The sequence below is a fragment of the Parus major genome, chromosome 2, assembly GCF_001522545.3.
Source record: "Parus major isolate Abel chromosome 2, Parus_major1.1, whole genome shotgun sequence".
In the NCBI taxonomy this organism is placed as follows: domain Eukaryota; kingdom Metazoa; phylum Chordata; class Aves; order Passeriformes; family Paridae; genus Parus; species Parus major.
The window spans coordinates 25326592-25342420 of NC_031769.1; the positions used below are offsets into that span (position 1 = coordinate 25326592).

The 15829-nt window shown below is 37.5% G+C and overlaps 1 protein-coding gene across 2 annotated transcripts in view; it reads left to right on the forward strand.

Annotated features, from left to right (window-relative positions):
* The window catches only part of GLCCI1 (glucocorticoid induced 1), a 51620-nt gene that overhangs the window by 24151 nt on the left and 11640 nt on the right, over positions 1-15829 (forward strand). The window contains exons 3-5 of one of the 2 annotated variants that reach the window (XM_015618687.3): positions 2883-2969; positions 9522-9638; positions 11579-11731. In XM_015618687.3, the coding sequence (XP_015474173.1) occupies positions 2883-2969; positions 9522-9638; positions 11579-11731 (357 nt within the window). The remainder of the gene's footprint in view (positions 1-2882; positions 2970-9521; positions 9639-11578; positions 11732-15829) is intronic. The other variant, XM_015618688.3, reaches the window with a different exon arrangement.

Consider the following 15829-nt stretch of genomic DNA (forward strand, 5'->3'; position numbering starts at 1 on the left):
TCCACTTGAATGCAACAGGTGTGGGGCACTTCTGTTTGTTTTTTAAAAGCTTTTGCTTGAATACATGACAATACATAACATTGACATTACAAACCCAAAATTATCCTTCATATAATGTGGATTACAACATATTGCAAGCAGCAATTTTCAAAGTTTGAAGAAGACTACCTTGCAATAATATTCTAGTAACTGCTTATGTTGTATTATTTTTATAAAGCTTTTTCTTTTTAAAGTTTGCCTCTAAATAGCACATAAATATAACACTTGGCTTCAGTACTGTGCTAGGAACATCATAAAATGTTTGCAATCTAATCCTGCAGGTAAAACTGGAGATCACTAATAGTCTGCCCACGTATTAAGTGAATAGATATTTTCTGATTTTTATTTTTGACTTCTGAGTAAATATTCTGCACTATAAGGATTCTCACATCTCTCTCCTAAGAGCCACTGGTATTGTTGATGAAGGTTTTCAGGGGTTGATCTTAGTTTGGGTTTTGTCCTTGCTATCTGGATCAATATCTGAGTTTATTAAATATACAACCAGGCTTGTGTGTTCTACATATTTGTTTTGTTTTTTTAACAGTGTACTTCTCTTTATTGAGATAGTCACTTTGAGTTTTTAGATTGTTGATACCTTTTCAGTTTATTAAGCTGTAGTTGAAAGGATATGAGCTTATAGTGATTCCTGATACACCCTTCTGCACTACAGGTAAGTATTTAAGCCCCCAATCTGCCTGGTTCTGCTTCATCCTGGTGTTCCCCAAACTGTGGAGCAGTGCTGTATTCAGAAGACACTGTTGTTGTGTGGGGGTATGGTTCCAGCTGTACTTGGGATATAGTAAAATATTGTGAGAGCAATTTGAATTGCAAAGTAAATTGTAACAGATTGTGAAAGCCTATGATTTTGAAAAAGTAAAAAATTGTCCCCATATTCACCAATTCAGTAGAAATCTGCAAGCCATTTCAGTGTTTTTAAAAAACCCAACATTTAAACCCAACAGGAGGTCTTCCACACAAATTTCAGGGAGACAGTAAGTACCCAGTCTGCAAAACCAAGTAATTATTTAGAAGGTGGCTCTGTTAAAATGCAGAGCAAGCAGATGTGCAGACACAGATAGCACATGCATGTGGCAGAGGCTCTGCTTTGGACCAGGAGAGTTAAGTGCTTCCTGGCTGAGGAGCTGCCTTGTCTTTCACATAGTTTTAAGTAGCTGTTTTAATTTTTTACATTTTGGTTTTATTCTTTTTTTTTCATAACCACGTTATCTTCTGTTTTTTTCTCCAGACCCAAACAGAAGGGGGTATTACATGAGAGTCATGTAATAAATACACAGAACTCTTAGCTCTTCTCATAAGGACTTATTTTTCTTTTCTGGGCACATGCAGGAAAAACTTCAAGACTAATTTTTTTTCCATTTTGCTTTCTAGTCACCCACACAGCTTGCTGGGCCTTGGGTTGAGGCATTACTGTTGGTGTAAAAATAACTGAGAAAAAGCCCCACCAAAACCGTGGAAAGTGCAGGGCTGGCAGAAAATACAAGAGTGTTACGTGCATACAGAATACATTAAATATTAGCACTGATGAGTTATGTGCTGGGCTGTAGGCTCTATAATACCACAGCAGTGTGGTGGTTATGAAGGTGCAGCCCGTGCTCTGAAGTTACAGTTCTGAGCTTGATAGTACCGTGGCTGGCTTGGCCCTGGGGGCTGCTGCCAGCTCCTTATGCAGGGCAGTGAGGAGCTGTTGGTGTTGGTTTGATGGTGCACTGCAGAGTGGTGCCCAGCCTCCTTCCTGAGCCAAACAATCAGTCTCCATTATCCATGTGGGTACAACAAAAGTTTCTAGATCCTAGATAGAAGCGAGAGTGAGGAAAGCTGTGGAGGAGGAGGATTTCAACACATGAGAACAAGTCCCACAGGCATGTGGATCCCAGATCCTCTTTGTCCTGTGGGCTGGGGTTTTGTCTCCCTAGAAGAAGTGTCGGCAGTGGTCCCCTCCCTTAAAACCCACAATTGTTGTTTTCAGTGGTACAGTTTTATTTCTTGTGTACTTAACTGTGAAGGATTCAGCTAATACTAGTAGGAGTTGTTGGGAGGAAAAAAACCCCAACATAAACAAATTTATATTTATGTGCATATAGCTCTGAGTTTTATATAGTTCTTATCCCAAACTCTTCCTGAATTTTAGATGTTTCCATTGTTCCTGTGACTCTCTTGTTCAGGAATTTTGGTGGATAACCTCAATTTTCATAATAGCCTTGTGGCAAATAAGCATAGTAGTTGAGAGTTTGGGCTTTCTAATGCTTCTCAGTCTTTGGGGTTTCATTTTAGCTCCTACATCTAAGGGCAGTCCCCAGACTTCAAGGCTTTGCGATATGTCTGGAAAAGGCTTGCCTGTTGCTGTGCTGCTCATGTAAGTTGGTCCCAAAAATAATAAAAGGTGTATCAAGCTCTTATCAAGTCACAGTTAGCAAGAGGGGATTGGTTCTGTGGTCCAGTGGTTGAAAATTACAGGTAGGAGAAGTGAATCTTGGCTTGAGTTTGTTTCACACTTTTTTTTAATTGTGTGGTTTCCTAAAATGTCCACTAAGTGAAATGTAGGCACGGATGCCAAACCACAGGTGGGAGCAGCCAGGTAAGTTTGTCAGACTTCTGAATTCTTCTTCAGTTCATGTGCATTGTTCTCATCCTTTGTAAATGCAAGTTTACAAAACTTTTTCTATATTGCCTTTTATTTATTGAGATTATTAGTGCTGCATATCAGATTCTGAAATTTATTCAGGTAACTCTGACACTGCCTGAAGAGTAAAGCAGTAAATTTGCCAGAGTTTTTCTTACCTGGAGAATTCAGTACAGTGTATTTTCTTTTTTTTCCCTTCTAGACACCCAGCTGTTGGGCTGAGGAGGGAGCAGAAAAGAGGTCACATCAGCGCTCAGCATCATGGGGAAGTGCTGATCAGCTGAAAGAGGTGAGAAGTTTTGCACAGTGGAGCCTTTCAAGTTTTGATAAGGCCAAGACATTTTTAAAGCCCTATCTGGAGTCCAGGAAACTGCACCCTTTCCCTCTCCTCTTTTGCTTTTGAAACAGGTTTTACCCCCAATCTAAGAGTTGTTTGAAGAGTGATTGTTATTTTATGCTTGTTGGACTTCCTCCCTGCATACTGTGAAGTATTGGTTGTGAAAGAGTGGCCAGAGCAAGCATTGAGGAACCTTGCTGCTTGCTTTCTGTTCAGTGTTATCTTAGTTAACTTTGTGACCTTTAGTTTTGCTCTCCTGAAAAAGGCAAAATGTCGCTATTGCTATGCTGTGTTCACATATTCTTGCTTAGAAATTTTGTTCAAATTTTAGGTTGGAGATGTACAGGACACCACTTCCACAAAAAATGTGTTGATACAGTAATGGTATGAGTACTTGAAATGCTCTTTAATAATAAATATTTTGCTGTGGACTACAATTGCGACTAGAAAGAACCTACAAAAAGTAAATTTGCATCACAAGAAAGTAGATACAGTAAAATGGTCTCCAGGTCAGTTGAAATGACAGTATCTCAGTTTTTGTCCCAGTACCTTCCATTTTGTCCGGAGTTTGAGTAACTAAATCTGTCCAGAACCTAGTAAGAGGCTACATTTGGCCTCATGCCCCTGTCAGGAAGGGTGTATCCTCTCTTCAAGAACTGCACTTTTCTTTTTAAAAAAAGAATCTTGCAGCATGTTCCCATGAGGTGGAACTTTTCCCTCACACTTTGGGCTTTTTGCATATTCTTTCCTGACTCCCTGTTGACTAGAACATTCAAAAATGAGAAGGAATGTATAGGTTATCTGAGAAGTTAAAAGGAAGTATTCTTCTTCTGGACAGCCATTGATAGAATAATAGTCAGAGTGATGGAAGTTTGACTATAAATTCTAATTTATTATTGTTCAGATTTTAAAAGCACATTTGACGTACAGAATAATCTTGCAGTCTATTGGTGGCAATAACCTCATTTTTAAAGATGAGGTTCTGGGCCAAAGGGAGGTTGATCAAAAGAGGATTTCCTGTTCCCATCTCACTGAGTAATCTTGGGAAACCTTGATATATTGGTACATAGGCCTTCAGTTGCCTGGATGGCTTCACCTGCAGCTGTGAGAAAGCATTCAGAATTGCAGATTAAGTGACCAGAAATTAGTGCAGTAGGAGTTTTGTGTCTGAAAAGTTTTGGCTTAAACCGTACCTACCAGCACAAAGAAATTAGAATACAGACAGGAGTAAAATCTTTTTTTCTAGGATAATGTTTCCTTACTTTTACTGGGAGACTATCCTTCATACTCTGGCAGTTTCCTATCAACTTGTGCAGCAAGCAGCTCTTCTTCACCACAGGCCTGTGTCTGTCAGTGATAGGGAACCCTTCAGCACGTAAGCAAGTCTCTGCCATTTGATAACAGTCATCCATTGTGCTGGGTTCCCACCCTCTTGGTTACTGACCACAAGAGAAAGATAAGAAATGTGTGGCCAATGTGTTTCACAGTTCCTTTTTCTGATAAAATGCATTAGTGGACAAAATAGGTTCTGTGGAAGAGAGTTGTTTCTATCCAAACTTTGCAATGGTTGCTCACCCCAAAACCTACCCTTGTCTTCTGTGTACAGTTCTTCACCTTCCTCTGTTTTCCTTTAGCCAGTTACTCAGGCCAGTTTTCTTACCTTTTCTAGTTCCTTGGCTTCATGTCATTCTGCATGCATCATCCAGCTACTATTCATCTACTCTATTTGAGCTCTTACTCTCTTAACTTCCAGCTCCTTGTCAGTCCTGGCTTTCCATTGTTTGGCTTCTATTTTATCCCTTTCTTTTTCCTTTCCCTCACGTGTCAGCCTGTATGGTGGGTGTTAAGTGTTTGTTCAATACCAACAGTATCTGTACACTCAGTTTCTTTGTGCCACAGTAATCTGCAGTTCCTGGAAGGAGAAATTCCCTGGGGTGGTTCTATTCAAACTGTAAAGCCCACAAGAGACAGAATTGTTAACAAATGCAGCTGCCAGTTCCAGATATCTGTCTTGAACATGTGCAAACTGAAATTTTTGCCAAAGCTTCACCAAATGTAAAGATTCTTCCAAGGGGCTAGAGGAGCACATTTTCAGCATAAAGGACCCTCAGGCAAATGTTTGGCTTTTTCATCCAAAACAGTGGAAAACAGAACTGTGCAGGTAAAAAGCTTAAAGTAATGTGCTTTGGCACTTAAAATGGTAAAATCTCTTCCACCCCACTTTCATTTTAAATCCCATTCTTAAACAGCCCAACACCTTTATTGAAGTCTCTGATGGGCAGGAGATAGAAGAGCAGAATGTTGCATGGTTGACATTTGACAAAGCTATGGGCAGCTGAAAGAGCTTAAGTAATGGAAATAAAAATGCCACCTTTCCCTGGGCACTACATTTGTTATGTGTAGTGTAGGTAATATTATTCTTAGAATTTTGAATTGTTTCCCATAGCATTCAACTGTAAACAAGTGGATAGCTGTTTGCAGTTTTCCCGACTTGTTTTAGCAATTTGGATTCATGTTTTCTTGCTTCACAACTTAATGGAATGATCTCTAGCTTTTTTTTTTTTAATATGTTGGTACTGTAAACTAGCTAAACACTTGTGCAATAGTTACTGGTTTTGATAAAAAAGATTGTGTATTTAAGTTTAAAAAATACTTTTTTCCTTGGCTAATTTGAGTATTATTAAAATTAAATAAGTTTATGTCATATAGCTGGTAGCTCTTTTTTAAAGATCTACATGGTAAAAAGTAAAATTGAATGTGTGGTTTTAACATCCCAAGCAAGCAAATGAATTCAAAGTTACCACTTACAGAAAGGATTTCACTTGGGGTAGTGAAACTTACTTTGCCCTTAATTGAAATAGGTGTGTGTCAGGCTTAAATCTATCTAGCACAAAAATAGATATATTTGCTTTCTTGTAGTGAGTCTGTTAGAAATTTAGAAGTCCCTAGCCCTCAATATAAAATTTCCTTTATCTACTTTTGAAGAATTTGTTTATTCTGAAGGGCTCTATTACTTGATTTTAAGAAGTTGCAAGTGTAACTTGTATAAGATGATGTCACACTGCTTTAACATTATTTCCGTAGATACATGTCTTAACTGGGAGATAAAGATTGCTATCAGTCTTTATACTGGGCACTTTTCAACCTGAATAATTAGTTTGAAATTCTGTTGCTGTTGTTCAGGGACAATTTTAGTTATAGCTTACCCTGAACTGGAATTTACCCAGAACTGGGAAAATCCCTCTATTTAAAAGAGGTTGTTTTCGCTTTGTATAGGTTTTTAAAGACATATTTCAGACAGCTGATTTTTCACTTCCTTTAAGCAGCTCTCTATGCTGTATCTATTATACAGATAGCAGCAGCCCCCCATTGGAAGGTCCCTTTTGCTCTAACAGAGTACTTGAAAAGGACTTAGGAATAAAAGAGAATTGAATATGAGATCTGGGATGCCTAATGTGCTTTCATACACCAATTGAAAGATTGTATTCAAAGGTTTAGGGTGAATTTCTAATGCTTGTTTTGCTCTTTGACCTACTGGTTAACTCGTTTATTAAACATTTCATTAATGAGATGCAGCTCACTCATTAACAAGGAGTTTGTGGCTTGATCAGCAATAGGAAGTTACAGTGCTGTGTAGGCTGAGCTGTAGAACTACAGCCTGTTGACTGGTAAATATTAGTCAGTGTTTGGAGAAGTATAGTGGGATATGTCAGGTTCCTTCACATTAGTCTGTGTCTAGGTCCCTTCAAAAGGGAAGAATTGCCAGGATATTCAGATTATCCTAATGTTGTAAAGAACTGACCTAATTTGGTTATTTCTCAGTTTTGTGCCATTAGTTATATTAGACTCCATGCATATCACAAGTGGCTTCGACAAAATTTATATTATTTATTGTACAGCTTAGAGCTACAGTAAAAATATATTTGTAGGGGATTTTCCTGACTTGTTTGTTTAACAATCCTAGATTGTCATCTTACTTTTGGATGACAGTAAACCATGAAGACCAAACAAACTTAGTGCCCTGAATGACTGTGTAGATTTCTGATGCACTGCTCTGTTTTCTCAGTGTTTTTTGTTGGTGGGGTTTTTTTATAAATGACTTCAAAATAGGTGAAAAGTCTTTCCACTGCATCAGCAACATTGCAGAGAACAATCACTAGAAGAGCAAAAGCTAAAATTTTCTTAATTTTTTTGGAAGTGTGCACAGATCTGTGCTCTGTTTTCTCCCTTCAGGCAGTCACATGAGAGTACTTACAAAATATGAATTAAAATATATCTTTGAAAATTTACTACCATATATGTTCACACATTGAAATGTAGTAAAACAGTTTTAAATAATAAATGGCATTTGAACATTGGAAGTAACGTTCAAATTGAGTTTACTCCTTGATGAATTCCTTGATTATTTTTTTTTAGCTGTGTTTTACTTTCAGTTGTATCCTCTAAGAAAATAGCTGTATTTTCTAATGAGAATGTTCTGCTTATCTTCAAGTTAGGTAGGCAGGGGGAGAGCATTTGAAATGGTATACTAAAATAATTCACATGTTATAGATCTAAGTGCATGTATGTTCAAGGCTAAGGCTTAAATGTCTTCAGTAAGTAGGTGCTTTAGGATACAGATTAGATCTTTTTTGTGATGATTTACATATGTTCCCTAATATGACTGTGTATACCCCAGTCACATTCATGCTCAGTACTTGGGCGTGTGAGGGAAGTGGTGTCCCAACCCCTTTCTGTTCTTAGCTGTCTGCTCATCTTGCTTTCTGATTATTCTTGTAGCCAGCCATCTCTGTCCACAGCTGTCTTCTGACTTGGGTGTGATTTTTCTCCTCTGTTTTTAAAGGCGAAGATAAAGATTATTTCCCATTTCTCCCCATTCTTCGACATTCCAATATAAGACACAAATATTTGTAATGTGTATATATTTACCAGACTAGTTACCTGCATGATTTTTCACCTATGGAGTTAAATTCCTAATTGCTGTTACTCCTACAAGGAAAAGGGGAAATTTCTAGACAAATGGGTTTATTTTTTTAGAGATGAAACACCTCTTCAGACTCCAAAGTTTCTTGCAACTTGATGCTCGAGTTGCACCTTTGATCAAGAGTTTGGTGTCCCAGTTCTCTAAATGTAGCTCATCTGTGTAAGTAATGCAGTTGTATTATGGCTCTGTTCTTCTGGATATGTTCAACATACAGACCCTTTTGGAAATGTTGAGCTGTTCTGTTGTTTAAAGATCAAAGTATTCAGCCATTTCTGAGTAGCAGTTCTCTAAGTATGGGTAATGAGCTATGGCAAAACTTTATATGAAGCCTTAAAGATAGATTGTTCTTCTGTGAGTGCTACCAGAAACAGCACAAAGAAGAGTTCACAGCCTGCAGCAGAGCTCTATGCAGTCCTCTTCACAAAGCACTGTCATCTCTGGCACTGTGAAGAGTGATGTGAAGGGATTCTCTGCCACAGAGTTGCTTTGCAAGAGTACTATATATAAGAGTGATATATTTAACTTCTTGGAAATAACCAGAGTGCATGTACTTGTAAGTTGTCACTCAGAGGTTAGTTTCCAGCTGATGTATGAATTCCATGTGCATTCATTCTCCTTACTTACCCTTCAGGTTTTTAAAAGTTGTATCTCTAGCTGAGTTAAAAATGAAATGGGGCCATGCATGGCCTTATATTCCAGTGGGATTTGAGCCTAAGGGAACAAATTATCCAGTTTAAAGGTAGTGTCTGTACCTGTTATGTGAATTTTCACATAGTCTAAACTTCTGAGACAATGTTTATAGAGGTAAGTACTCTCTTTCATGTAGAAGTTTCCCAGGAGGAATGAATAAGTAGAGGAATCCTGAAATGAAATTCTCTGGTTTCTTGTTAAGGAGCAGGTCAGATGGATAATGGCTTTAGTTGCATTTGACATTTAAAATATGTAACTTTTGATTAGACATCTTTGCAGCAGACAGCAGGAAAGATAATTCCATCTGCCTGAAGGAATCTGTGATAATTTTGCCTGCAGGGAAGTGCTATTAAATGTATTAAATAAGGATTTTGAGATGAACAGTGCATTTTGAATGCCAGTTGTTTGTGAAGGTTCTTTACTTTTATGATGAGTTATCACTAAAAGGTTTTGTTTAGGTTTAAGATCAAACAAATTAAACTGTAGGCTTCAAAGCCCCCAGTTTAAACCAGTTACAGGTTAGAAGATGCTACAAATTGTCATTCTGACTACTTTTATTTGCATCAGATATTACAGTGCTTGTGTGTAACTGAGGAAATTCAGTAAATAAACTTAGCCTGTTGTCATATTCAGGTTGTTGAATAGGGCAGATACTTTGGAGTAAGTACTTGATAAGCAGAAAGAGGCTTTAATGCTCATACTTCAAGAAAAAGTATTCCCATATGCCTGTAAAATCCTCCAGAGAGGATTAAAATGTCCATGATTCACTTTGTGTGAAGATTTGAACAGTTATGATAACTCATTCTCGCTTCACCTGAACTTCTCTCCAGCAGATTGCCAAACTGAGGCAGCAGCTTCAGCGCAGTAAGCAGAGCAGTCGTCACAACAAAGAGAAGGAACGTCAGTCACCTCTCCATGGCAACCATATAGCAATCAGTCAGACTCAGGTAAGTGGGTAGTTCCTTGTATTAACAGCCTCCCACCTTATCTGGGTTGGCTGAATAGCCTGCTGAGCTTTCCCATCTCTCTTGTGTTTGTTCTCATGTGGTACACTGAAATGCTTAACAGTCTGACACTGCTGTACCTTCACTGGAGTTTATCTGATGGTTGTCATATAATAAAAGAAGGGTTGCACCAGGATAGCAACTAAATATATTATGATGCTGTAAAAGTTGTGGGCATGGCCAAATAAGGCTGTGCTTCTAGGAATGAATACTTGCTTCCAAGACTAATTTTTTGTGGTAAACTTTCAAAAGCTCCTCTGGAAGATAGGTGCTTATCAGTTTTGAAACCTAATTAAAAAATAAAAGCAGAGAAATAGAAAATAAAGGTGCAGTGGATGATGCCCAAAACAGTCATGATCTAGTCATTAAAACCTGTCAGAAAAATTGAAACGCAGTTACAGTTCTAAAGCTCAGGTGAGGTTTAGCCAGGATCTTCATAAATCTTAAGGCATTTGTAGAAGGCATTTAACCATGGCTTATTTGGGAGTGTAGATATTTGAGTCCTGATTATATTTTACCTATAGTAGTAGATCCTTAACTTGGATTCCCTGTTACCAAAAGGCCAGTCTTGGAACATCTGAAATGTTGGTTCTGTCCCAGTAATTCCTGAGTACATTTTTGGCTTTCTGGTGTTCTATAGCAGCTAGTTACAGTGGCTGTTGAGCTGTGATGGCTGATTCCTTACATTCCTTCTGTGGGGATAAAACCATGTGGTCATAACCTAATGCACGAGGACAGTAGGAATTTGGTGCTCTTCCTGAACCTGTTAGTGTTTATAACAAAGCATCCTACTACATTTTGCATAGAAAAGGGTTTTGCTTTACATCTCAAAGTAGGCTGTTGCAAGTACCTGTGCCATTATAGTCACATAGAAGACAGTCTCTGGCATAGATTGAAACCCACATAGGACATATGCTGTGAGGAAACATTCTTTAGTACTTGGAGCTCACCTTGTCATTGCTCATGTAACATTTTGGTTTCTCAGGAAGATGTTCTCTGATAAAGCCATTCTGCAGGCAGTATGTTTTGGCAGTCAGAGAATGCTTGCAGGCAAATCACTTGCACCTTGGGAGCTGCACAGTCTGCAAGATTCCCTTGATAAGGATTCAAAAAAAAAAGTTTACATTTTGTCTTAAGCATCCTGTTATTCTGTGAGCAGAACACACTGATTGACACGTGAACACTTAATGGCTGTCAGTGTAGCTGCTGCCAAGGTGAAGCTTTTAAGGTTGACAGTGCAAGATTTGTGTGCACTCTTGTGAATGTTTCCTGTTGGTGACAGAGCTCCACTCAACAGGCTTTTCTGAAAATCATATTTGCACTTATTTACACACTTGTTTCTTAAACTCAAGATGATTTATCTTAAGACCTTTGGCATAAAGTTCTGAAAAGCTATAAGCTAATGAAATTAAGGGTTCAAAATGAATGTTTTATTTTTCATTTGCTAAAGCCAACCAAAAGAGAGTAAAAGTGCATTAAGTGAATATTTCAGTTGAGTCATTAAGCTTTAGGAATGTAATGAAATGCCTTTTTGATCCCAGTTAAAACATTAGCATCAGGGCCCCATGTGCTACCCATTCCCCCTGTGGTCTAAACTGTAGTTTGTGCCTCTGGAAAGTACATACACCTGTCTGCTTATTACCAAGTGAAGTCAAAGAATGATTTGGTTATACAACTCTTCTTTGAGTTAAGTGGAGATGATTTTTTTGGCTTTTGATTTATGTCTGCATTTATTTTTATTTAAATTCACCAAGTAAAATATCTCTTCTAGATGGCAAAATTAATACACAGCTTCTTACTTAGTAATGTTTTTAGTTTTGGTCTCAGACCTCTGCCTTTATTCTGTTTTCCATCTTTAAATCCTGTTTCTGTCTACCTTCTAGGCTTGTATTTCCAGATCTGTCCCTATGCCACTGTCAAACATTTCAGTGCCAAAATCAACTGCTTCACGTGTGCCGTGTAATGTAGAAGGAATAAGCCCTGAACTGGAAAAAGTATTCATTAAGGAGAACAGTGGAAAAGAAGAAGTTTCCAAGGTAAGCATACAGTAACATGTTTATGGTTGTTATCTCTTTGTAATCTGTAAACATAAGGAAAACCTTCCTCTTGAGGAACCTCCCTTGTGGCTGAAATTACAAATAATTTTCTTCAAAGAACCTTTGAAAACCTTTTTTCAGTGTTTTAGTGTGGTGGGGTTTTTTTTGTTTTTCTTTTTTATTTTTAAAGGGCTTCTGGCCAAACCTACTTTGTTTAGAGTGCCCTTTCTGTAAAGAACGTGAAAGTTTTTGTGAGAAATACAAGTGTTAGAACATTCAGATGCTTCAGGCTGCATTAATAAGTAATTAGAGATGGGAGATTGTTATATTTGCTTCATTTTGCACTCTTTTTCTTGAGCAAGATGGAAGTTCCCAATGCTATGCTCTCTTTTTTGGTTGTAATGTGTTTTTTTTCCATACAATGAATGTGGACCATTTTACTGCCACCAAACCTCTGTGATCTGTCATGGGAGATCTCTGTATGGGAAATATTGCCAAATGGGGCAGCTTTGCTTTGGAGCATTGGACTTTTCATTGAGGAGTCGAGTGCTTAGATGACGCTTAAAATATGAAATACGTAGTTTGCAGCCACTGTTTCCTAAATAGCCAGTGAAAATTTTCTGCTGTGGAATAAAGTACTCCAGGGTTTTTTCTAATCTTCTCCAAGATGCAAGTGCTTTTCTCATGAATGGTTATGTAATAGCAATTCAGTATACGAGTCAAAGTATAAAACTTCTATCAGAGGTTTAAGATTCTGAAACCTTTTATTTGCAGTTCTTTGTATCAGTAGTAAACTTGAAAAGTTTTGGGGTAGTCTTGGCTTCTCCAGACACCTAGTTGTGTGGACAAAAGAGTCTTAAGAATGAAATACTGTCATAGTAGTTTTATGCTAAGTTTTCTTTCCTAAGGTTGTCTTACACCGTTGGAAGAGGTGTGTATTGTACCAGGGGAATAAGGAAAAGAAAACAAAGAAACATGCAAACTGAAAGCCTGGCTCAATAAGCCTTATTGCAGCATCTCCAAAGAGAGTACAAAGAAGTGTGTGTTGTAGTGGCACCACTGATGTTGCTATGGCTAGAGTTGTAATCTTCTGTACTTGAAGGATATTTCATTTATCTATCAGAAAAATCATCCTTGTAAATGTTGTCCTTGGGTTTTAACAGCTTATTGCTTGGGATGCAGAGCTCCCCTGTGTTACTGAATGTACTGACACTGATCCAGCAAAACAGTTAAGCACATACTTAAGTGCATTGTTGGATTTGGGCCAGAGGTGCTCGTCAGTTTATGCAACCAAGGCAATAGTGAACCCTTCCTGCAAACATTCAGCTGGCAAGAGCTTCAGACACAAAAGAAAGTCATAAATCAGACATTGCCCTTGAAGTCAAGTCCATCTTTGTGGGCAGAGGATTGTTTCCTGCCATGTAACTGTTAATTTCTGTTACGTCTGGTCTTGTGGGACCTGGAGTGGGACTCCTAGCGCTCTCTTTGAGAATACAAAGTCTTAGTTTGCTTATGGAAGATCAGAACAAGATGATAATTTACTCAGTCTCACTGCAGATGAACTTTCTCCTAATACAACTATTTAGCTGTGTTTTAGCCTGGGGAAGTGGGGGAAGCTAGGTTAAAGGCGAGGAATTACTGAACAAAAGATAATACAGAGGAAATCAACTGGTTCCACTGCTAGTGAACCTGTTTGTTTTTCTTTCCGTTTTCTGCCATTCTTTCTTGCTGTAACATTTTGTGTTTTTAGAAACTATTTTAAAAGCACAGCAAAGATAGTTTGTTGCTTTAGAATATGTCTTCTGTCTTAACTCATGCTGATTTAGTTCTGTTATTTCTTTGAATTTTTTTTTAATCTTGTTTTAACATCCTAATGATGATTAAAATTTTAGTAATGAAAGTAAATAAACCCAAACCACTTGTGTATTGTCACATTATTTTTTGTGTTTCATAAAGATAACTGAAGATTAGGAATGTCTTTGTGTCATTATCTTTTTAAAATCCAATTGACTATAAAGTTTACAGAGATTGCATAGTAGTCAAAATATTTAAAATTCATTCATTAATATTCATTCTTTGCCATTTAGTCATAGCTGTATTTTTTAAAAAAATTCATCTTGCTTAGTTACCTGAAGGTGTTTTGTTTTTGCTTTCATAAAACTAACTTGTCCTTTTTGAGTCACTTCTTAATCCCCTCTTTCTATTCAAATTTATTAATAAACTTTTAATTCATGTTCTAATGCATTTATTCAAAATTCTGGGATATATTTTCCTTCCTTCCTTCTTTTATAACTTGCTGATTAACTCTGACAAGGTGTGATCGTGTGTCTCTGTTCTCACCATAACTTGTAAGGTAGAATCAGCTTTTTGTGAAGTTGTTGCAGGCTTTTGTTATTTGTCCCATTGTGATTCCATAACAACCATTGGTGACTGAGGTACAATAAGATGATGGACTTTTTGTAGGGATTAGAGGATAAGAGGTGTTCCCTCTTTTGGCATACAATAGTGGAAGTCATGAAAAGTGCCCTTTAGCAGGGCACAGACACGTTCATAGGCCTCCTGTTAGGAAAAACTTTCTACTGGAACTATCAAGTATACAGAAGTAATTAGAAATACAGAAATTTTGATGGACTATCACACAGCATAAGTAAACTGATTACTGTGTTCCTTGTTTGATTTCTAATACTTCTGGAAGGAGATGGCAAGGTGGTTTTATGTACCTCTCTGGAAACCTAATCCTGTAGTAAAATGACTTATTTTGCACACATGCAGAGGATCATTACTTAAATATTCATAGCCTTCTTCTGTAAACTGTTTTTTTTCTCAAGTGTTCCTTCCTATGATACCTTATGGGTTTTGCACTTGCACCTTATCCTATACATTGATGGCTTCATTGATGCCAACAGGAAGAAGCACTTTCCTACACTGGCCTTTGTGTTCCAGTCCAGGGGAAAGTTTTTGAATCAATAGCATTCAAATGCTTTGCTCTCAAGAAGTTTCCTCCCATACAGATGTACAGCTTATGAGGACACTCCCATTGATAATATTATTATAGACTGGTAGCATTCCTGATTCTAAGTAGAGTTTGTTGGGTTTTTTCCCCAGCAAAAAAAGATTGATGCTGAAACAGATTGATGAATGTTAATAGTCTATTAAAGAAATGCATACTTGTTGTCAAATGGAGCATTTTCATACCTTTGCTGGGAGATTAGAGCAGCATATATAACTGTGTCCAAGAACACACATCCCATAGGGATGGACAAGTGTCCTGTCAGAATGTGTTTGGCATAGGGTTAATACATGACTGGACCTACTTGAAAAAACTCCTCAAGAAATAGCATATAGAATGCAGTAATTTCTAGTTGTTTTGCATGCACTGGGCATTATGGAAACTAATAGCTGTACCAAATTAGTTACCCTATCCCTTATCTTGTAAGGTTATGAGAACTTCAGTTTTGGAATAGTTCAGACATGACTCATGGAAAGTAACTTCAAAAGTGATTTTTTTACATTGGTCAGGTTTGATACATAAAGTTTTTAACAAGTGAAATACTTCTAGTTGATATTTTCATGGGATTTTTGCAGTTTGTCAGCACTGAGGGAAAGACAAATACAAAACCACAGTAATCTGAGATACTAACTAGCATTTTCTATGCCTTAAATGTTACTGCACTTGTAGAGAATGATAAATATTTAGCTTTTCCTGCTTGTGTGTGTATTTAGATATGTGTCTAAAAATATGGATTACTTTTGTACCTCAGGCTTTAGTTCAGGGGAGTTGAAATATGTCATGTGGGATATACTTCCTGACTGTCTGATACTACAGTGTTCCTCCAGGTGTGGAAGAACATCTGTGTTATCCTGGAGTCTTTAATTATGTGATCACTTACTGGTTTTTTTCTCTTCCCTGGAATCCTTGTTTTGCCTGTTATGTAGACCATGGTGTATGTCCTTAATGAGCAGCTGTTTGGTGTTTTTCTTTTCTCCTCCTTTGTGCCCTTATGCTTACTGTTACACTTTGCATTGAAGTTAGAAATATGATTTTTTTCCTGAGATTTTACTCTTTTATAATAGGATTGTGTCTGAAATTTTGTTCGC